Source organism: Lonchura striata, chromosome 18 (genome assembly GCF_046129695.1).
Source record: "Lonchura striata isolate bLonStr1 chromosome 18, bLonStr1.mat, whole genome shotgun sequence".
Lineage (NCBI taxonomy): Eukaryota > Metazoa > Chordata > Aves > Passeriformes > Estrildidae > Lonchura > Lonchura striata.
The window spans coordinates 3,704,813-3,726,672 of record NC_134620.1 but is presented as its reverse complement, the minus strand read 5'-3'; the positions used below and the strand labels follow the sequence as shown (position 1 = coordinate 3,726,672).

At 46.0% G+C, this 21,860-nt stretch overlaps 1 protein-coding gene across 1 annotated transcript; it reads right to left on the bottom strand.

Moving 5' to 3' along the window:
• Positions 1 to 617: 617 nt before the first annotated feature.
• Positions 618 to 21,132, bottom strand: LOC110481287 (T-box-containing protein TBX6L). The gene is made up of 10 exons (XM_021549820.2): positions 21,081 to 21,132; positions 11,052 to 11,378; positions 6,805 to 6,949; positions 5,711 to 5,813; positions 5,105 to 5,269; positions 4,640 to 4,786; positions 4,074 to 4,144; positions 3,202 to 3,293; positions 2,673 to 2,865; positions 618 to 2,072 (listed from the first exon to the last, which is right to left on the bottom strand). Exons 2-10 carry the CDS (start codon positions 11,065 to 11,067, stop codon positions 1,646 to 1,648), a joined length of 1,359 nt encoding a protein of 452 aa, XP_021405495.1. The 5' UTR covers positions 11,068 to 11,378; positions 21,081 to 21,132; the 3' UTR covers positions 618 to 1,645.
• Between the last annotated feature and the right edge of the window lie 728 nt (positions 21,133 to 21,860).

Here is a 21,860-nt window from a genome sequence, read left to right as displayed (position 1 = left end):
ACTCAGCTGCTCTGTAAATATCATAATTGTGCTACAAAAGCAGTTTGCAGTATACAATTTAAATAAGAAAACAGTCATTGTAGTTGAGCCCACAAATTTACAAGGCTTTACTTTTCACAGTAATTTTAACAATAATAACATGGCTCAACATCCCTGCACTATGCAGATGCACAGTGAGGAGCTGGTGCCCCAAAAAACTGGTGCACAGCCTTTCCCAGTGTCCCTGCACAGGGGTCCTGAGGCACGAACCTGCCCAGGTCTGCTCAGAGACAACATCTTGCTACATACACACACACACTCTCTCACACGTGTGTGCACACAGAAAATCATCTGGCACACAGGCTAAATGACACGCCTCAGCGTGGCTGCAGGCCACATGGCAGCTATTAATGTGACATGAAAACATTCCCTAAATAATGCCTAGGAGCATCTCCATCCTCCCTGAGAAAGAATGAGTCTGTGTCACCAAGTGCCAGGGCCATCTGCACTTGGGCAAACAGGGAGGCCTCCCCATTCTTACAGGAAGATGAAAAGAATCCCTGCTTGCATGGCAGTGCACAGGTGCTCCTGCCCAGAATGGGACCACAGAGGAGGGAAGTGGAACCACTCTGATAACTAAACATGGACAGATCCCTACAGACTCCCTAACAGCAGCGAGATAACTTCACAGAGCACTTAACACTCACAGAGCAGTGCAGGAACCACAACTATAAATTATATTCTCCAGGGGTGGCAGGGAGCAGAAGAAGGAGTAAGTTCACAGTGGAAAATTTCCTTTCCCTCTAAAGGAAGAGGGAAAACAGAGAAGAAGAGTGACACAGAGCACTGCTGCTCATGGCTCTGCTTCTGACAACCTTGGAAGGCCCCAGAGGAGCCCCCCACATTCCATGAACAAAGTCCCTCCATCTTCACAGAAAGAAAAGCGTTTCACTGACCTCGAATCTAGGGCTGGCAGAGGAGGGATGGGCATGGGGACAGGAAGACACCACACACAGCCTTGCTGCTACTTCTCTTGCATAGAACAAACTCTCCCCTGCCTGCAGACTCTGCAAACTCTCCCCTGCTGTGCTCCAGACACACCTTGCTGTGCATTTTACTCTCATCTGCTGCTGGAAGAAAGGCACAACTCTAGCTTTACTTTGACTATATTAACTGAAGAAGCTGCTCAAAGTTCACCAGGATTGCTCACTTTGCTTGTCTCTGCAATATTTTCTACAGCTTTTTTTGCCACATGGATGGCTTACTGGAAGTCCTCAGCCCCTATCTCCTTTCACCAAGTCCCAGGAGGAAGGGATGTTGGAAACTGCCAAATGTGAGGTGCCAACACTGACTGCGAGTTCAGCAGCTCTTTAAATACTGTTCTTGCAGACCTGTAGTTTCCTACTCCTGCTGGGAAAAAAACCACTGCAGAACAACACTGAGTCTGATCCACAATGGCATGGCTGGGGCAGCCACCAGTTTAACCACTGCTTGTGAAATATGGTGAGGTTGTTGTGCAAGGAGACAAGGAAGTGGAGGTGTCCCATGCTACTGCTTGCAGCAATACCTCTGCCTACTGTAGGCAAAGCTTCACAAGTCCAACGGTAAATTCAATCTCATTTACAATTTTCTTTCAGTTTTTTTCACTCGGAAGGGTCCTCCCCATTCACCAGCAAGCGTAGGGGAACAGAGGATACTGGCTCCACTCTGCCATGGTGCCATGGGCATGTCCTGGAGTTCCTTGTGTGTTGTACTCCGTGGAGAAGGCCGAGTAGCTCATTGCCCTGTACTGGCTGTGGGAAGGCACCACCCACTGCCCCAGGCCCTGCTCGGTGCCATAGGGACTGTACATGGGCGCCCGGGCCCCGGCTTTCCCCACAGAGTCCAGAGCCATGTTCACCACTCCTGTGTAGTCCTGGGGAGGAGGCAGAGGAGGGGGCAGTGGGGGCAGGTTGGTGAAGCCCTCTGGGAGCTGTTTGGAGTCGTGCTCGGGCACCATGGCGAGATCCAAGGCGTGGCACCTTGCCCGGAAATCGTTCAAGGTCGCGGCATCGCGGCTGGGAAGCTGCTGGCTGTCCCCAGCTTCGTGGAACCTGGGCCCAAGGGCAGAGAGAAAAACAAATTAGACTAACCAGAGTGGAAAACCATGGAAAAACCACAAAGATCCCCTGGGGAAAAGCAGGGCAAGCTCTTCCCTTTGTCTACTGCTTCATCTTACTGTTACTGTGGATTTTAGCCCAAGCCTCACTGTCACACTCATAGAAAAACAAAATGCCAGAGAAGGTGAGTCCAGACTACCTTAGTTCAGGCTAAGTTCTAGTCTGGACTCACTCACATCCGATTTTGCAATGAGGAAGGAAAAATTACTGGAGTCTTGTAACTCCTCCAACACTTCCTCCAAAGGACAGGTAATCTCTGTAGTACACAGAGCTGGATGGGGGAGCATTCTGGGACAGGGAAATAAATTACAAAGACATGAGCATGCCCAGAACCAGTGAGTTTGAACTAGAAGAGAAAAGCTATCCTTGGACCTATGTCCATGCTAATGTACCATCTCTCAACCACATGTACTCTCCAACAGAAAGGCATCCTCCTCCTATTCCCAACTGGCTGTTTTTCTTAGGAAATACCCAGCAGAAGAAGAGGAATCCCAGCAACTGAAGTGTGGCTTTGGAGCAGCAGGCAGGACTCACCGGTAGGTGTGGTAGGACGGCGTTGGCACCTGCTGCTCTCTGGCCAGAGCCTCCCTCTGGTCAGCAGGCACTGGTGAGGCCGCAGGGAAGGCCTGGCTGCTGTTCTGCTCCGAGCCCCAGAAGGGATATCCACTGCTCACCACCACAGGGTTACTCTCTTCCTTCACGTCTACATTCTCATCCTTCTCAAAATCTGACTCAAAGCAGGGAAAGGAAAGAATAGGAAAGAATGAGAAAGAGGAAGAGGAAAACAAAGCTCGCAGTGGTCTGCTGGCAGTTGCAGTAATCACAGGATGGTGGAAGGAAACACTACCACCTCCTGCAGTCCTCCTTATCTGGAGTTCTTTATCCCTGGAAGGGAAAGGCCCCTTCCAGCTCCTTTCTGCCCAGATACTGTGGTGGTCAGTCCTGCCTGCCCTCTCTCCTTAGCTGTGCTACTGCAAGCAGCACCATGAGCTGGAGCAAGGAATGAGTTAGCTTTAAAAACTTTCTGAATATCATTCTCTGGGTTTGTTGTGATCAATATTACCACGTTCCTCAGCAGCTGGCTCCTTTTCCTCAGGCAGCTTCCTCTTCTGGCTCTTGGCTGGACTGGGCTTCTGGCATTTGGCTCGTCCTTCCCTGGAAAGAAACAAGATGTGGGGGTAGCTTGGATGTAAGCTTTTTGCCTAGATATACAGGCAGGGATGCTATTAGGAGGAGAAAAACTTGAAAAATGTTATGGATTTTCTAAGTAAAAAAGAGTCAGTTTTGGCTTTTTTTCATCAGGAAATTTTTTCTGGAGAAGATTTTTTTCAGGCATAAAATAACACAAAACAAAATCTCAGATATTTTCGTAACATTTTCTGCTTGGAAAAAACCTCCATTTTTTCCTTCTCTATTGCCAGTCTGGGGTTGCAATTTAAGCTTTTTTTTCAACTCATCCACTGGCTGCCCTCAGACCAAGCAGGAGATCTCACTGGTATTGGATCCATCTTTCCTCTTGCAGACAAAATCTCCCCCTGGAAGAGACACTTTTCCACCCACAGGAAAAGGAGACAAGGGAGCCTCCAAATGTCAGAATCAAGCTGATCTCCAAGAGACCAAATGGTCTGCTGTGGACTCCTGTTATCACTGCTATTCACATGTCAGACTCCAGTCTAGCTCCAGTGTGCAAGAGAGTGCAGGTCTCAAATTTGTCACACCTCCCACATTTCTGTAGGAATTGTCACCTCCCACTCCCCAAGTCTCTTGAGAAGAGGCTGCACAGAGGGACATCACTCCCAGATACAGGGAAATGCAGTGTGCACAATGCAGCAGGCTCAGCAGAGCTGGCTGGTAGAGTTTTGTTCAAAGCCTTGGGTAAAATTCACAAGTGAACTCCAGCTAGAAACAAATTAAAATGAAAAAAAAACAGTTTACCTTCGAGTGTTCTTCCCATGTTCACGGAAACCTTTAGCAAATGGATTGTTGTCAATCTTGAGCTTTGTAATCTTTAAATGAAAGGAACAAGACAGCATCACAGTAACTGTTCCAAGACCTTCACCTTTATCACAAGGTATTTATCAGAGGAAATCAGTTGTGTTAGGGATTTGAATGTGGCCTTGCCACAGTGTCTCAGCTCTCCCAGTAGCTCCCATCATGGATCAAGAACTGACCCACAGAGAGAAGTGACCCTGCCAGGGTCAGCGGGGGTTTCGGTGGGATTCATCTGACTAGAGAAAGAGACAGGGTGAATATCTGGACCTGCAGCCATAATTTTTACTGCATTTGGAGTTCTGTGTCACTGACAGTGCACGCAGCACCATCAAGGTGCATGACTCATCACAGAGGAGATGTTTTCCACAGGAACCACAACGTGCCTATTTATTCCCACTGTCCACCACAGGTGCCCAGGATGAGCAGACAGGGAGGAGACACCTTCCTTTACAGGAATTTTACAGACAGCATTTCACAGTGTGTCCAGAAGCAGAGCCTGCACACCGTACCTGCTCGTTCTGGTAGGCAGTGACAGAGGTGAAGACAGTCTCAGGGAAGCTGAACACCTGGAAGATGCTCCAGCGGACACTGAAGAGGTCATCGGCCTGCACGATGTGGAAGCGCGGCTTGTAACGGTGCATGGAGTGCAGGATGATCTGGGACAGACAAAGGACAAGGTTTCCATGTGCCACCACTGCCACACGCTGCAGATCCCCTGTGCAGACCCCCAGGACACCCATTTCTAAGCAGGGACTCCTGCTGGGATTGGTGTCTCCAGCAAACCCCTGCAGTGACAGCACAGAGCTGTGCCTTCCCTGGCAGGGAGCTAAGGGGGCACAAGGGCTGAGCTGAGGGAGGAAGAAAGGGCACTTGGGAATGTTTTAACTTCTACATCATCTCATTTCTTACAAATCCTGCTTATTTCCCACAAAGTTCATCTGCAATGAATTCCAAGAGAGCACAGCACAACCTACATGCCCATGTTGATCCAGAGTGTTGTTAGTGAGCTTCAGTTTTTGGAAGGAGACAGGTTCTTTCATCCAGTGGCTGCCAGGAGCTGGGGAATCTGGGTGGACATAGGTGCGACAAGGGAGCTGGGGCTCTGCTTTTCCAGCAACTTCCCACTGATCTTTATTCCACTGTGAAGGGAAAACAGAAATCTGGAGCTTAAAAAAATGCTTTCAGTACAGAAAAGGCCCAGCAAGTCTGCTTCACTGCCAATTCACTGAAATCCTCTGAAGCACAAGAAGCAGATTCTCTCTTATGAGCCATGATCATGTTACCAAATCAGCTCCATGTTTAGGCCTCATTTTTCCTGCCTTTCTCCCAGTGGCTGCCAGAAAAGTCTGACATTAATCATGATTAAAACTGTACTGCTTACAATGAAAATTAGTTACCTTTCCAGCTGCTCCCCAAGCAAAACTGACAAATAACTCCAGAGAGACACAAAATCCATCAATTACTTCTGAACTTTGTCCAAAGAGAATTTATTTATCAATGTGACAAGTGAAGCATAAAGATTAATCTATTTCAAACCAAGATGAAAGGACAGCCTAAATTCTGTTATTTAAAGTACTTACCTTGTACCTGAAGTTATCCATTGGCACAAAATCTACCAGCATGAGGTACTTGGCATACGGGATTAAGCCAGAGACTTTGATTTTGCATTGAGGAAACATTCGTCTGAAGGAGAAATGAAAAATAGAGTATAATGGTTTCTCTGTAAAGTGGCTGTTAATGATCCAGCAGCATGTCACATTTACTCACTACTGTGCAGAGCCCTGTGAGCAGTATTTCTCCAACCAGCCACTGACCATTTGTCCATCTCATTGATGGACTGTTTAGTCCTGTGGGCTTAGATGGGATAGACACTAACAGGGCAGCAGTCACTGAGGGCCGGACAGTGTTACTGCTTTTGTTCTTCCAATTCCTCTAACACACCAGTGGGAAACTTGAAAGGAACTATTTGGAGGCTGTACGTAGTTCCTGGCCTGCTGCAGCTCTCACAGCCCTGGAAGATGGATTAAATCTGAGCGTGGGCAGAAGATGTGCTCTCATCTAAGAGTACACCCAGCTTTCTGTTCCCATACTCCCTGCCACTGCTTTTAACTTCTGACTCTGCAAAAAAGCTTTGACAGCTACCTCCCTACCCAAAGGGATTATTCCAGCTCACAGCAGCTTTGACACAATACTTTACAGCTTCACAATTCCATCTTCTTTCACTGCAAGCTCCACAATACATGACTCATTTGTACTTCAGTGGAGTCTGCACACACAGATCTTTAAGAGTCTGGGCCATATTCTTGTCTGCAAACACAGATTCAAACCCAAACATTTACTGCTCAACTGCTGCTGCCTGTGACCCAGGCAAAGAGAGCCCAGGGCACTTCCCAGAGCAACCTCAAAGTGACAGGAAGAACACCAGTGTTAAGTGGTGAGATAAGGGTACAGGAGTTTTCTGAGCACATCACCCTCATAATTGACCTTCTGCACTTCACAGTTTGGACTTCTATGACACCCTGAAAGTGCAATTCTTCTGCCAGGATCAGGAAGATCTGCATAACCAGCTACAAAACCAGCTTAAGGGCCACTATTGGAAAAATGAGCACCTAGAGACTTTTCCAACAGCTCAGAGGGGTGTGGTGTGTGTGGTCAGCTGTCCTATGCCCCTTACCTGCCAGATTTGGTGATGATCATCTCGGTTCCTATCTGGTGAAACTTCATCCAGAGCCCCATGTCCTCGAGGGTGACCACGATGGAGCTCTGTGGGAAGGGCTCCAGGCTGGGGGAAGGAAGGGCCTCACACGGCGCTTTCACGTCTGGAGGGAGAAATGAGACAGTGACTGCAGACAGACAGGAGGGGAACTGGCCCTGGCCTGGGCAGTCTGTGCCACAACAAACCTCCTAAAAACTGTTGCTTTTCTTCAAAGGATTTTTGTTGCTTAATAGGCTCAGAGGTAGGGAGCCTTTTCCAACAGATTTGGTTTTAGTTGGTAGGTCCTTTTGTAAGGATCTGTGTGTTGTACCAACTCAGCCTAAATTCCACTGTTACAAAACCCATGCTGGCAGGTAGCCACCATCCACCGTTCTGGTATGATCAGGGTTACACAAAACAATTTATCAAGAGAATACAATGAAAGCTGAAAGGACTGGAAAGACTTTAAGTGCACCAGTGGGTAATAGGGGAAAATGACAAGTAGGGGGTAGCAGAGGTGAAAAATGCCCCCAAAAGACAAAGATGAGACAGACAGGAGCTCTAAATGTAAGTGAAGGCAAGAAAAGGAGGTGACAGAGATAGACTATGTACAGACTGTATTCTGAAAAGAGAATGGCTGGTCTGAACTGAGGATGGGATCACTGAGGAGCTTGTGAGGGGGTGGAAGGTGTCTCCAGTAACACACCATGGAGTGCTGCAATCTGCCTGCTCTTCCTCTTGGAGGCACAGGACCAACTGTGGGCCTGGGGAAGAGGAAAGGGAAACCACTCTGGAGGAACTGCCTTCGGTGTCGATGGTACCAATCACCTCTGCACAGCTATTTGTATTAAAAACCTCCTTAAACCCCCCAGTAGGTGCTCTCAGCAATATTGTAAGGCAGGCAAGATTGCTGCTGCCCCACTGAAAAGCCCAGTTCCATTTTAGGTCAGAATGTGACCCAGTACAGGTCTGGTGGGCTGAGCTCAGAGCCAGGAGGGCTTTAGGAACACTGCCCTGAGGAGGGGTGAGGAGCTTGCTCAGCAGGACACCCACAGGAGCTGGGCTGTCCCAGCTCAGGGCCAGCAGGACCCCTCTGGGTGGTGCATTAGCAGCTAGGCACAGCTATTTGTTTAAAAGGTAGACTTTTCTGCCTCTCAGCCTGATCAGATCTTATTTAGAGCATAGCAGAAAAAAAGGGAATTTTCACCTTTTTACAGCTTTCCTGAGTAATGCCTTCAAAAGAGTATTCACAAAAAGTAGGCAACTGTTTTCAGAGAAATTAGCTTTTTTCACAAAGGGACATCTTTCCACCAAAACAACCCAATACAACTATAAATGGTTCTTCCCTCAGGTTTAAGAAGTAGAAAACATTAAAACGTAATTTTGTCTATTCGTAGAGGTCTTTAGGCATTTAAAAAAAATCCTCTACCCTTTTTTCTGCTTTGATCCAACATTAATGAACTGGCCAAGAAGTGACACCTAGTTTGCTCACCAAGATTAGCCTGTTAACATCTTCTTACGAAAGCTTCCCCCATATCCTCTTGCAAAGACATGAAAGCTGCCATGAGACGATGCATTTGGTAGCTCAGTGCAGCACATGTATCAAACGGAGTTACAATAAAATTGGGCTGATTTCCCACAGGAGCCATCCAGTCACAAATAAAAGCAAACAGGTTTTGATTAGCTAGACAGATGCTCACTCCTTCCCCAAATGAATTTTGGAATTAACATTTCTTTAAGCAAATTCCAATGCCATTAAAAGAGACTACAACAAGGCAGATCTCAGGAGTCTTTAGTGAGGGGAGGTTTCCAATGAAGTTGAGAGGAACTGAAGTGAAATGAGTTCAACACTGAATTAAAAATCAAAGGCAGATGCTATAATCTGGTTTTTACCACAATAAGTCCACAGCACACCTGTAGGAGCACAATGCTGCAGGAGACAGGGACAATAAATGCTGCAGCTAAGGTTTTAAAATGCAGTTAATGCCTTTCACCATGCAGGTTTGTGTGCACAGGCTGAGGCTGAAAAGCAGGATGTGATCTGCATGAGGACCTGGAGCCCAGCAATGGTGAATGCTGAGCTGGTGAATGGGTCCACTCAGCTGCTGCAGCTTCAGCAGGACCCTCAGTGATGGATCTGTTTGTAGGATCCATTTCGGATTTTGTTTGTAAATTTTGTTTGGATTTTTGTTTCCCTCCTAGTTTGTGCCTGTGTAACTGATGGCAAGGCTCATGCACTCACCCTCCCACAAAGATGCCCGAGTGCTGGAACTACGGCACAGAGAGGTTTGGGCAGTGTCCAAGCACTGAGTGCAACTTGTGTGAGCTGTCCTTCTACGGTTCCCTCTTCTTTGCAACTTGGTTTTAAAACCATTATTATCTGGAAGAGATTTAAACCTTTTCCAGCGGTTCTAGTTTTGCTTTTTAAAAAATATCCCTATTATCATTGTGTTGGTAACATCACATGTTGTCCATTCAAAAACATGTTCTTTGTGTCCAGATGAGGTTGAAAGGGAGGAAGCTGCTATGGTAAAGCACTGAAAATTAAGACATTTTCAATCTATTCTGTGCTTGATTTGGAGGTCCTTATACCAATAGGAGTAGCTTGTGCTACAGTTTCTGTATCTAGAATGAGCCATACATATCTTTTTGTCATCTTGGGGACAGAAAGGAAGAAAGGGGAAATGTGAGACAATTTAGCAGTTTTAGGAAGACGATCTCTGGATAGAAGATACAGGAGTACAATTGCCTCACCTAAAGCAGTTCCTCAATTAATTTTTCGTTACTGAGACAATGGTAAAATGTCAGAAAATTTGTTGCAGCCTTCCCAAAATGTGTAGGATAGGATTTGAAATATTGGGAAAGCTCCAATAAGGGAAAAAGCTATGTTTACCTTGTCTAAAATCAGTTATTATTACATTTGTTGCTGTTATCTTCCAAGTGAAGTCAAACACCCACAGCTATCCAGTGTCCACCAGGGAGGAACACACATCAATATACAAAGCTTTCTAATAAATTCATCTTGCAAACAAGCAAAAAACCACTCCTATGTTCTCTGATCTTCTCAATGTCAGCACAATCACCCTGACCCTCTGGAGGGAGCCTCATTTCTCAGCCCCAGAGAATTTTTTGGCAATAACAAAAGTATGATGTTTCCACAAATGCAACAGCTTCATCTCTCAGATGCATCCAGTCATCACCTGGAACATTTCTGCTGTAGTGGGTCATACACCAGAAGCAACCCAGTAAGAAAATGAGCTGAACACTGCAATATTTGGAATCTTTTAACATGAAAAAATAATACAGTCTACTTTTTTTCCATTGCTGCTCTTTTGTTTTTCATCTTAAAATTCAAGTGGCAGAAACCAGTATGAATCTGATCAACACAGCAGGGACTGAAAAAACCCAAAACAGCAGCAAAGGTGGGAATCATCTAAATCACTGCACATGCTGCACATGTATTTTGCTCATGAATGAGACATTTGCAGAGGAAGAATAAGGAAGCTGAGACTGCACAGTCACTTCTGATGGGCCTATAAACTGGGCCAGGTTTTTTTTCTGATGTAAAGTAAAATCCCAGAGTAAATTCAGTTGCACTGACAAATACATCACCTCTGGGCTGACCCTTAGTGTCCCAAGGCATCTCTGTCCTTGTGCCCAATCCAACAATGCTCCACACAGGAGAGATTAACAGCATAATATGAGATGGATTGAAGGAAAACATAATGAAACCCTAAGGAAATCACAAAAATCCTATGCTAGGTGTGAACCTGGAAGCTATGCCTGATTGGGGTTCATGCTTTCAAGGGACATAGGAAATTGGGAAAAAAACCTCAAACCAGAGAGTTTGTATCAGAACTGTTATTAAAAATATGACAAGTATTTCCAAGCTTTCTGTGGCCTTCAACCTGAAGAACCCAGTGCTTGGCAGACAATACACAAAAATACCTCCAGCCTTCAGCTGAAGGGTCACACTGCACAAGGCAGTCTGGGTAAGGGAATTTTGGGTACAATTGTGAGCAAACCTTTACAAAAAAATCTTCTAAGGCTCTCAAAAAAAACCCACTCAAATGCACAATTTTTCATACTCCCATGAAAAAAATCCTCTCCAGCCCAATGCACTCCTCTATAAGTGCGGGTAAGCCCTTAGGAGCACTTGCTCCCTTTCTGGCATGAGTCTGGGATCTTTCCGTGCAGTGAGAAAGGGGAAGGAGTCCTTCACTTACCTGGTAAAGCTTGCATTTTTCCATGTACCGTGACGTCGAGGAGCTTGCAGGGCCAAGAGAGCCACCAGAGTTCTTACAAGGGGAGCCAAAATAGTCCAGTTCAAAAGCAGGTCTGATTTCCTGAAGCAAGCACAAGCCCTTCCTTCCGAGATCCAGTGTCAAGAGTGAGCGGGATGAGGATGGCACTCCAAGCACAGCTAGCCAAGGTGAGTTCCTGTTTTATGGAGCCTAATGAGCAGGGAGGAGCCTCCCGCCAGGGTTGTCCCCTTGCGAGCCTTTGATGTCCAAAGGGACAAAGAGAGGAAGGATCTGCAGCAATGGCTGGGGCTAGGGGAAGAAAATCAAAGAGAATTAACATGGCTTTGACATACAGGAAACCCTACAGGGGAAATGCACCTTGATTTACTGCTAACGCACTTTTAAACAAATAGAGACAAGACTGAAAACATCAGTTGAGGACTTAGCTACAAAATAAAAACAAATCCCTTAAACGGGCAAGCAGGGATAATTTCTTTTTGGCTGTTCCATGGGTGTGTGATAATTCTCATCTTCAGCACACAGAATCATTTTACTCTTGATTCCTGGTACCAGAATCAGGAATGCATCCAGCTCTTCCTTCCCAAATGGGTGATTAACAGCCTGTGCAAAGTTTGCTCTCCCCACTGGAATGCTGCAGCAACACATCCCTTCAGCCACAGAGGCCTTCTCCAACAACACGAATGTGAATAACAATGAACACATTTGATGGTAGAACGTCACTCATCTGCCCAATTTCTGCACTCCCAGCCTTTAACTGCACTTCTTTTCCGGGAGGTTATGCTTTGCTCAAGGCACTGCTCTTACCCAGGGAAGGCTGAGCAGAAATCGAAGGGCTTGAGCATTTTCCCTTAATTAGTTTATTCTGCAAGTGTGACCATTAGCTTTTGTGCTTATAAGTGCTTACAAGTGCTAAGAGGCAGCAATCAAGGCTCAGGCTCCAGGGCCCAGCACAGCCACTGCACCTCCTGAGGAAGGGGGTTCTGTGCAGTCACTCACACAAATGGCTGTGCTAACATTTACAGGACCAAGATGGTCAAAAAATGGAGGTCAAAAGCAGGATAAAGTGACATCCAGTGTGGGGCACAAATTTAGGAGCTCTGTTCATTACAAAGAACTTGCTATAAGGCTACATCTCTTTCATTGTCTAGATTTATTAAAAATAAAATAAATTTTTGTTCTATTTTGTCAATTATGTTACTGGGACATCTGATCTTCAGTCTAATGTACAAACAAAATTTAGAATTTATTTAGTGAGTTTCTACACCCAAACAACAATCCTGTAGTTCTGTTTTTACTGCCTTTTGGAGCAGGAAATGCAAGGACATGCAGAGAGGACAAAGGAATTTAATCAGAGCAGGAACTGACTCTCTTCCAGTGGTATATTGAATTTTAGGCATCCCAGTGCTAGCCAGGGAGAAAAAAAGCCAATGCTTAGTGTGGCAAGGAAGAATGTTTTAAAGAAAAGGCTTGGAGAATTTGGGAAGTCCCGAGGAGGATTTTATAGCAAGGGATAGTCCACTGGCTTCTGGCACCTCTGCAGAACAACACCCAGCCTTGCTGGCATCCCTTTTAAGCCACTGGACACACAGAAAACTACAGGCTTTTCTCCCTCAGGTGACTTGGAGACATCCAGAGCTGTGGAGTCTCAGTATACTGAGGAGAGGAAAACCATATGGTGGAGAAATGTCAACTTGTAGCTCAAATGGAAATTATTTATTAAATAAGGGAAGAAATAAATCAGAAGGGAAAAGGTCAGCTGAAAGGGTATCAAGGTCAGATCTCTGCTTGTGCTTGCACAGCCACTACCAGACACAAACAAAATAGGATGCAGAAATGCTTTTTTTGCTCTGCTACAGAAGGAAAGCCAGCATCTCATCTGCTCCCCCTTCCATGTCCTGCTTTTCTAATGCTAGTATTTTAATTGTAGAAAGCGGAAAAAGACAACCATAATCAGAATCTGAAAAGGAAAAATAGAACAAAAATTGGGTCAGATTCAAGCTAGCAGCGAGATGAATCAACATCCCACACAGTCAGGAACCGCACAACAGCAGCAGCAGCTCTGGGAATTTCAGACTTCACCTGACAGGAGCGTGGGATGTGTATCATGACTTACTGCTGCTTCACAAAGGCTATGAGATGGTCTCCTGCTGCCACTTCATTTGCACACTGCGTATCAGCATGTCTGGGGAACAGCACATTTGCTGCAAGTACTCAAATCCTTTTGGCTTCTCCCAGCTGATTGATGGGGAAGGTGGAGCCATTAATTACCCATGACTAGTTAACAATCAGCTTTCTCCCAGCCATTCTAGTTGCACTGGAAATGTTTTTAAAGTGAAAAAAAAAGTGAATTTGTTACTATTGCTGGAAAGCGTGGCTAATAGGAGCAATCCCCAGGAAATTCATCCCTAGCAAAGGGGGAATTTAGCACATTACCCTCATCTGTCCATCCATGGAGAGCCCTCAGGCAGTTTGATGGGAAGTCAGAGGTGAATGTGCTGGTGTCTAACAATTCACTGGCAAATTGGAGGCTGAGGGTATGGAAAGGGCCGGGAGAGAGAGTGGATCTGACACGTGTAAGTCAGTGACACACAGAGCTCTGCTCTGAGCCCATCTCAGCAGCAGGGATCAATCCTGCAGAGCCCAGCTCTAACAGCAGGCTCTGCCCTGTGCTGAAGGGATGAGGTAGGGCAGGAGGGAGGGCAGGTGTGATGACAAAAGCACAGGCCAAGAGCTTTTGCTTTGCATGTCTTTGAGAAGCTGATTAGAAAGAAACATTCCCCTCGGGGTCTTGTAGTAAGGCAAATGTTTTCTGGCATTTCTCCCACCTTAAGTGAAGGTTTAACCCTTACTGCTCAGCAGGACCCTGCAGGGAGCTGGCTTGTACACAAGCTCTCCAGCACAGTGATATCTTGCCATGGCTGGCTGCTGCCCGGGGCTCCCAGGCTGCTGGAGAACAGAAAAGGTGTCAGGCTTTGGCTAATGGGGCTGGAGTGGCACTGCCACCTCTGCCCAGGCAGAGCTCCCAGGGGAGCATTCTGCCTGGAGAGCAAGCTCCAGTGTGGGGCACAAAGTTACTGCCTGGGAAGCAGCTGAAGTGTAAAAGTCACCTTTCAAAAGAACCTGCCTTGGATTGTTGCTCGTGGGTGCAGCAGGCAGCACCCACCCCCCAGGTTTCCCCTCTGTGAGAAAGTGTTTACCATGTCAGCTTTAACAAACTGGGCTGAAGCTGCCTTGTCTGCCTGGACCTGCACAAGCAGGGAAGGACAAACTGCATCTAAGAGATCCTCCCCTCTGAAATGTGAGGAAAGCCTTTCTGCCATTTAGATGGGACTCATTTAGCCCATTCCCACCTGGCACACAGAGGCCACAGTCCCAGAGCATCTTGGCAACTCTTTGTGCAGGATGCTCTGCCATCTGCATGGGATGAGTACTGGAAAGTGAAAAGACAGCATGTCATAAACAGAACCCAAAATAAAACAGATAGCTCTACACTGATACCTACTTACTTACATGCTTCATTAAAAACATGAAGTGGTCTCAGATTCTCCAGAATCCACAAACTAGCTCCTTAAATCCAGGCTCAGCTCACTGTGAAGCAAATGCAGCCTGATTTATGCACATGGGCCCATGGGGAAAAGCTGAGTTTTTCCAGAGAAAAAGCCTGATGAAACTCTTGCTCCTACAGCTGTGCCAGCATGTAACTCCTTGTCCTTGTTGGTGCCTGACACCTCACCCAGAAAATAGGAAATACAAGTGCAGGGCTGGCCAGGACAGAGCTGCTGAGCTCTGGCAGCACAGGAACAGCCTGAACTTGGGCAGCTTTCTGAGCAAGTCTCTGTGGGCGGCTACAGGAATGGTAAAAGCCTGCAGAGTGTTTTAAGAGCCTCTGAAGAAGTGGTACATATCTCCTATCATGCTGCAGCACAAGAAACAGTTCCTACCCAGCTCCTTACAGCAGCTCACATAACACAGCATTTTCTTCTGGTGGAGGGAAATGGCACCTTTTCCCTTCCTTCTTATGGTTTTGATTAATTTTTTCCTGAGAAAAGCTATCTGGTGTCTTCAGATACATTACAAGTGTCATGCAGACCTTCCTACCCTGGGACCAGTGCAAGGGACCCCACAGAAGGCTGTAGGCTCTGTAGGGCTGCAAACCCCATACTGAGCCCCAAATTGCATCACCCCCAGATTCTTCCCGTGCTCTCAAGAGTGCAAAAATGACATTTGGCAAAGCAAAGCAGCTGTTTGGAGGGGGCCTGTTGGTAACATCTCCACGCTAATTCAGGCTCCCAGCACTGTGGGGACGGTCACAGGCCACGGGGCAGCTGTGACAGGACCTGCTCTGGAAGGGGACCTGGGAAAGCAGCTCAGGCAGACAAAAAGTTGTTATTATAAGCTTAAGACAAGACTTCTGCAGTTTGTGGATTGAGTACCAGAGGAGCAGAGCTGAAGGGGGCACTCCCCTGGCTGCCTCCCTCACATCCCCAGCCCCGCTCCCAGCGCTTCCTCAGCACGGCACAAGAAGGGAAACACTTAGCGGCCACTTAACACTGCAGCCTGAGTTTGGCCTCAAAGGCTGCAGTCCAGAGTCAAATGCAAAATATGTCTGTCTAGAGCCCTTTCAAGTTCTCACAGACTCCTGATGTTGGGTGCGCTGTTTTCCTGTCAGCCTATTGTGTTTCCCAGACACAGCTCAGCGCTCTGTCCGGCTCAAATCCACAAAAAAGAACTCGCCCAAAGGAGCTGCAGCACAAGGAGAGCTCCGCGGGCAGCTCAGCAAAGGGCACCGAGCACGAGGGGCACGCTCTGCCCTCCCAGCCTTGCCTCCTTCCTCCCTCCCTGCATCCACAGCCCTGCATCCTTCTTCCCAGCCCTGCATTCACATCCCTGCATCCACATCCCTGCATCCACAGCCCTGCATCCTTCTTCCCAGCCCTGCATCCCCTGCATCCTTCTTCCCAGCCCTGCATTCACATCCCTGCATCCACAGCCCTGCATCCACAGCCCTGCATCCTTCTTCCCAGCCCTGCATCCCCTGCATGCTTCCTCCCAGCCCTACATTCACATCCCTGCATCCACAGCCCTGCATCCTTCTTCACAGCCCTGCACCCTTCTTCCCAGCCCTGCATCCCCTGCATGCTTCCTCCCAGCCCTGCATTGACATCCCTGCATTCACATCCCTGCATCCACAGCCCTGCATCCTTCCTTCCAGTCCTGCATCCACAGCCCTGCCGGCACACAGGTTCTGCACTCCCAGCCCTGCACCCTCCCTCCCACACCTGCACTCACAGCCCTGCCCGAACTCATTGCTCTCAGCCACAAGGAGCAGCCTGAGAAAACAGGCAGCAAGTAACTCTGGTTTAACAGCCATCTAAAAACACTTGTGTATTTGTACACATGGGCACACACTCATATGCAAAGAGAAGCATCATGCAGATCATAAAAACTGCTGGCACTTTACTTAGCCATGAACTGAGACCAGACAAAAGCCCTGAGCAGAATGGACTCTGCTGAGCAGAAGCCCAGCAGGCAACACTGCAGCAATCTCTGTTAAAAAGCGGATGTTTCCAGAAAAAAAGCAGCAACTCAGACCAGAAGATTTTATCTAAACTTCATGGATTTTCAATATTGCTGATACATTGTCATGGTACCTTGGTTTCCACAAAAGATTACTTTTGTTAGTGATCAGGCATTTGTATAACCATTAAACCAACAGAAAAAACCCCCAGAATTCCATCATGCAAGTTAGGGTGCAAGTTACTTTGTTTGGCAAAGACAGATCTCTTCTGTCATAGGGAAGTTTCCATTAACTGTTCATCACAGTAAGGTTCTAATCAAACCAGGAAATCAATAAACATATATAATTCCTTATCAGAGGTTCTACCTTCAAAGAGCAAATTAAAATTGTTAAGATTTAAAGTATTTGGATTTTAAAAATAAAAACTGCTGTGAGCTTTACAGATCTGTGTAGAGCTCAGTTCCTCCAACATCGCTATTGACTCTAAAGAACTTTCTGAGGAAGTTAATTATCATTACCAGAAATCATGACAAGAGAACAATTAAACCATACACAGCAGATTTTGATTCAGGGCACTTAAAATAAATCACATTTCATTTTAATAATATTTTATTACTGCTTGTTTATTTTCCTTTTATAGTATTAGTTATAATTTCTTTGAAAAAGAACTATAAACATTTATATAGCCACAGGATACATACAACTGCACATCCATCTCCCAGCAGCAAGGGAACTGAACCCACAGGATGTCTGACCTGTAGAGTCTGAGCTGAGCTTTACAGGACCTCCCAAAAATAAAATGAACACCAAGACAGATTCATGCAGCACATCCTGCAAGATGCTTTCTGAAAACTGATATAGAGCATTATGATGGGACATAAATCATCTGCAGCCAAGTCTGAAGTCAGTAACAAAGAGCTGAAAATATACATGGATTTTAAGGAGAAAGCCCTTGGATAAACTCTGAGCTGTACTTTTTCTCACCCAGCTTGTTCATCACCTCGCAGAAAAATGATATTTGGGTCCATAATAACAATGCTCAGGTAAGATTCCTTCAAGACCACTGATAATAGAAAAAAAGCACCTGTTAGATTTCACGGATTCCTCAAATCAGCAGTGGGATGAGGCTGCCATAAGTGGACATGAACTGACACAACCAAACACAGCTGCCACCTCTCCTTGCACTCCCTCACCTCTCCAGATTTCTTTCCTTCATTCTTGCCGTGGTGAAATTTCTCATGCCCACTCTTTGTTGAGGCAGGGGCTGGGTGCAGACTGCGGGCAGATCACAGCCCAGCTCCCTCCCCCTCCCCAGCAGATTGTGAAGTGTTTATGGCCTGGCTCTTATGGCTCTAGAGGTGCTGAATGGCCTTTTCCCCCCTCGAGTCTCAGCTCCTGATGGGCAGCTACAGACCAACTTTTAGCAGGTTTGGTCCGTAGTTGTGGATTTTATTGCCCAGTTTGTCTCTTCAGCTCACATTTGTAAGCTCCAGAGTAGATTTTTCCCTGGGTAACACTCTGCAGCTCAAAGAACTCCTCTTGTTTTTATTACATCCTTAGTGATTAAAGGGATATTTAAACCTCACAATGTTCCCTGCTGTGAATATAAAAGCCTAGCATCATTTTGGATAGATGAGCTTAGAAAAATAAATTAAAAATTAGCCCTACTATATGGAACAAATGCTTCTAAGTGGTTAAGAACATCAGACACCTGAATGATTTAAATATATGGGATGCAATTCCTTGAGAAAATAAGGGATAACACATGGCTTTGTCCTGTCAGAACAGTTAAATAGATTAGCTTTCCTTGGAAGGAGGATAACAGAAGTGTGCAATGAGTGTGAGCTGTGCAATGAGTGCATTCTACCAAAAATACTGGATTTTATCTACTTAGGCATAAATGACTTAGATTTCTCCTCCTCTCTAACCCTGCAAACATCAATACACTTAATAGATGCCACTCTTAAAAATACAGACTTTGCATTTGTGAGGCAAAACTGTTTTTAAATGACTGCCACCTCACAGTCTGACCTACGCCTGCCAACCAAACATAGATCCAAACAATGCAATGTAAATTCAACAGAAATATTTATAAATTCTGCTCAGAGAAGGGCTGGGGAGTGTGCAGGAGGAAATCAAAGTCAGGTTTGGGAGCAAGCATTCCTGTGAGCACAGATCAGATGGTTATCAATAATGAGGTGACTGCTTCTGCCACCCTCCAATACTGCAGTTACTGGTTTCAGTTTTGAGCTGCTGCTGGGTTCAGGCTTGGTGAGCTGAGCCTGCCTGAGATGGAGATTTGGACTCACCACCAAGGGCCTTCATTTCCAAATAACTGCTGACAGTGCAGAGAGAATCCACCAGATTTGGAGGGCTTGGTGCTCTGCAGGGCAGGAGTGGATGAGCTACAGCAGCAGCTGGGGAGGGCTGGTTTAGATTATTAGAAACCTGAAGCAAAAAATTTGAAATCTAAGTCCATACATCACCCCCCAGTATGTCTTTCTGATTTTTTTTTTGCCTTGTATTCCCTCTCCAAGATGGAACTACTCCTCTTCCCCTTGCACCATACTCTGAAGAAGCTGCCCAAAGGAAGAATTGCTGAATTCTGGAATTCTTCTCCCCAGTTCCAGATTTTCCCTTAAGAGAATATCACTTAAACTTTTATTTTGAACAGTGATGTTCAGCCATGCCTACCAATAAAGATATGGTAATATTAAGGAGGTTCCATTACAGAGGTAATTTCTGGGATTTTCTGCCCTAGGTGTGATTTCATTTCCTTGCTGAAAATAAAACCACAAACATAACCAGAGGACACATACGTGAATATAGCATAGAGTTGAGCAGGAAAGTGTCAGGACCTCTTTCTGTGAGTCTGCTGTACAACAAACTGGCAAAACCACATGTAACTCTTATCACCTCATTATCAAAGCTACTGGGGAGCTGGAGGGAGACTGGATGAGGTGAACACCAGAAAAATTAGAAGAGCTGGTGAAGGAAAGCTTCCATGATTGATGGCCCTGTTCTCAAAGAAGAAATGAACATGTCTGCAGGGTGTAAACATACAGATGACACAGGGATTAATATTCTACAAAGGGATATAATTATCTTCATTAGCTGGGATGAAAATGAGAGAGGAGCAATTTGACTATGCACGGAAAAGCACTGCGGCTGTGCAAGGGCTGCCTGTCTGCAGAGGAACAAAGTCCTTCCTGTATCAGGCTTTTAATGGCTTTTTGCACACACGGTGGCATTGCAGAGAGCAATCCTGCTTTCATGTGAGCAGTAAAGAAGGCTCTGATGGATCTGCTCCTCTCTTATTCCTATGATTCCTCAAATGAATCCAGGGGCCACGTGGAAGGATGGATGTTCTGCTGGCACGTGAACAGGCTGCTTCCCAGTGGGATGGACCCGGGCTCACTGACACACTGTGGGTCACAGCACTACACAAGAACTGTGTTTCTGCACCAAAATTCACACCAGGCCAGCTATCAACTCCCAGGGGAGGTGTGACTGCAGCAGAAACAGCACTGCCTGGGAGAGCACTCTCCTTTTGCACTCCAGGGCTTAGGTCAGAATGAGGGGACAGGTGACATTTCCCACAAAGTGCTTTGGGTGACAGTGGAGATACACTAAAGCCACCAGCCATTGCGTTAGAGCTGACAAAAGATTGATTCACGGATGAGAGAAGCATTTTCTCTGCAATTCTGAAGCATAAAGTTTATGAGCTGTTCTCTGGGCCTTCAGAGGACTTCTAAGGGCCCTCAGGGGACAGAAAAGAACTTCAGGTTACACAACCATGCTCACTCTGTGCATTTAACTCCTGCACAGTGTTCATGGTTCACCAAGTCATTCTCTGTGTGCTAACAAACTCCTGCCACAGGCAGCTCCTCCCTTTTTCCATCACAACTTTCTTTTCTATCCCTTGATAACCAAGAGCAGGCCAGAAACAGAACATTCCCTGTGCTGAGAAGTCCTTTCCTTTGAGGAATCCAACCTAGGGCTGCTCTTGCAACAAACTGGAATGGACAATACTCCCTCTCTTCTGTCTCAGCCCTAATGTTCACAGAAGTGCCAGATTCAGCTCTGCAAACTCAAGTCCTTTTTACCAGAACAGATACAGCTCTGATTGAGGCAGTGGGTATTTCCCATGGATCCTGGAGAGGAATATGCCCATCTTTGTCCACTAAGGTCAACCTTGAGACTGACTTCCCACCCTTCAATACCTGGGTTATGGTCTCTGATTAGCAGAAATACAGCAAACCCATCAACTCTTTGTTTAAAGATGGTTTTAACCTTGCAGAGAAGTAAAACTCGCATGACGAGTTATTTAGGAACAGAACTTGTCAGGTTCTGGTTTAGCACTTACTGCCTGAATTTTTTCTTGCCTGAAGACAAATGAAAATATTCCTGCAGAAACACAGTTCTTGTTCAATTTGCACCAGGATCAGAATAAAGGAAATCATCATTGTTACCTGCATGACCAGCTTTGCCTTCCTGCAGTGCAGCCATCTTCAGAGATTTTGTGACCCAGGGAGTTCTAAACTACTTCTGTGCCACATCCTCATTAGCTAGTCCTGTCTTGCATTAGGTGAGACAGTGCCAGCAAATCTGCAGTGGGATTAGCACCATTAAAAGGTTTTCTGACAAGCTTGGCCTTACAACTTGTTTAACATCCCCAAAGTTAAAACTGAAGCCTGTATCTCATTCAGCAATATACCAAGGGCATTCAAGCCCCAGTCTGCTCCTGTTTGCAGAGATAAAAATTATGTTAATGGATGGAGATAGTGTGGGAGACAGTTATTCTTGAGCAAACTCTGCCCAAGCCAAAGGATTCTGGGTTTCCTGAGAGCATTCTGCCCCAATTTTTCCAGAAGGTTGCCTTCAGAAATGGAATTAGGCCCTGAAGAGAGCTGTCATTTAAATGCATTTACCAGTCAGAGGTCATCTTACATATACCTCAATGTACTTATGCTCTCATTCCATGTTTAGCCAAACACCGTAAGATATTTTCTTCAGCAAATAAACCAGAATTCAACAAAAATAAAAGCAGCAGCATCCACCCTTCCAACTCCAACATCATTCTCATCATAGCAGGCAAAGTGCTAAATCTACATCAGTGTTTTGGCAGTGAAGAAATATTCTCAAAACAACAGTATCACAGCAGTAATGTCTTCTGCTTTGGAAATGTGTTACCTTGATGTTTATATAGCCACAGGAGCCCATTCAACAATGGCAATGTGTTAATTCCATTG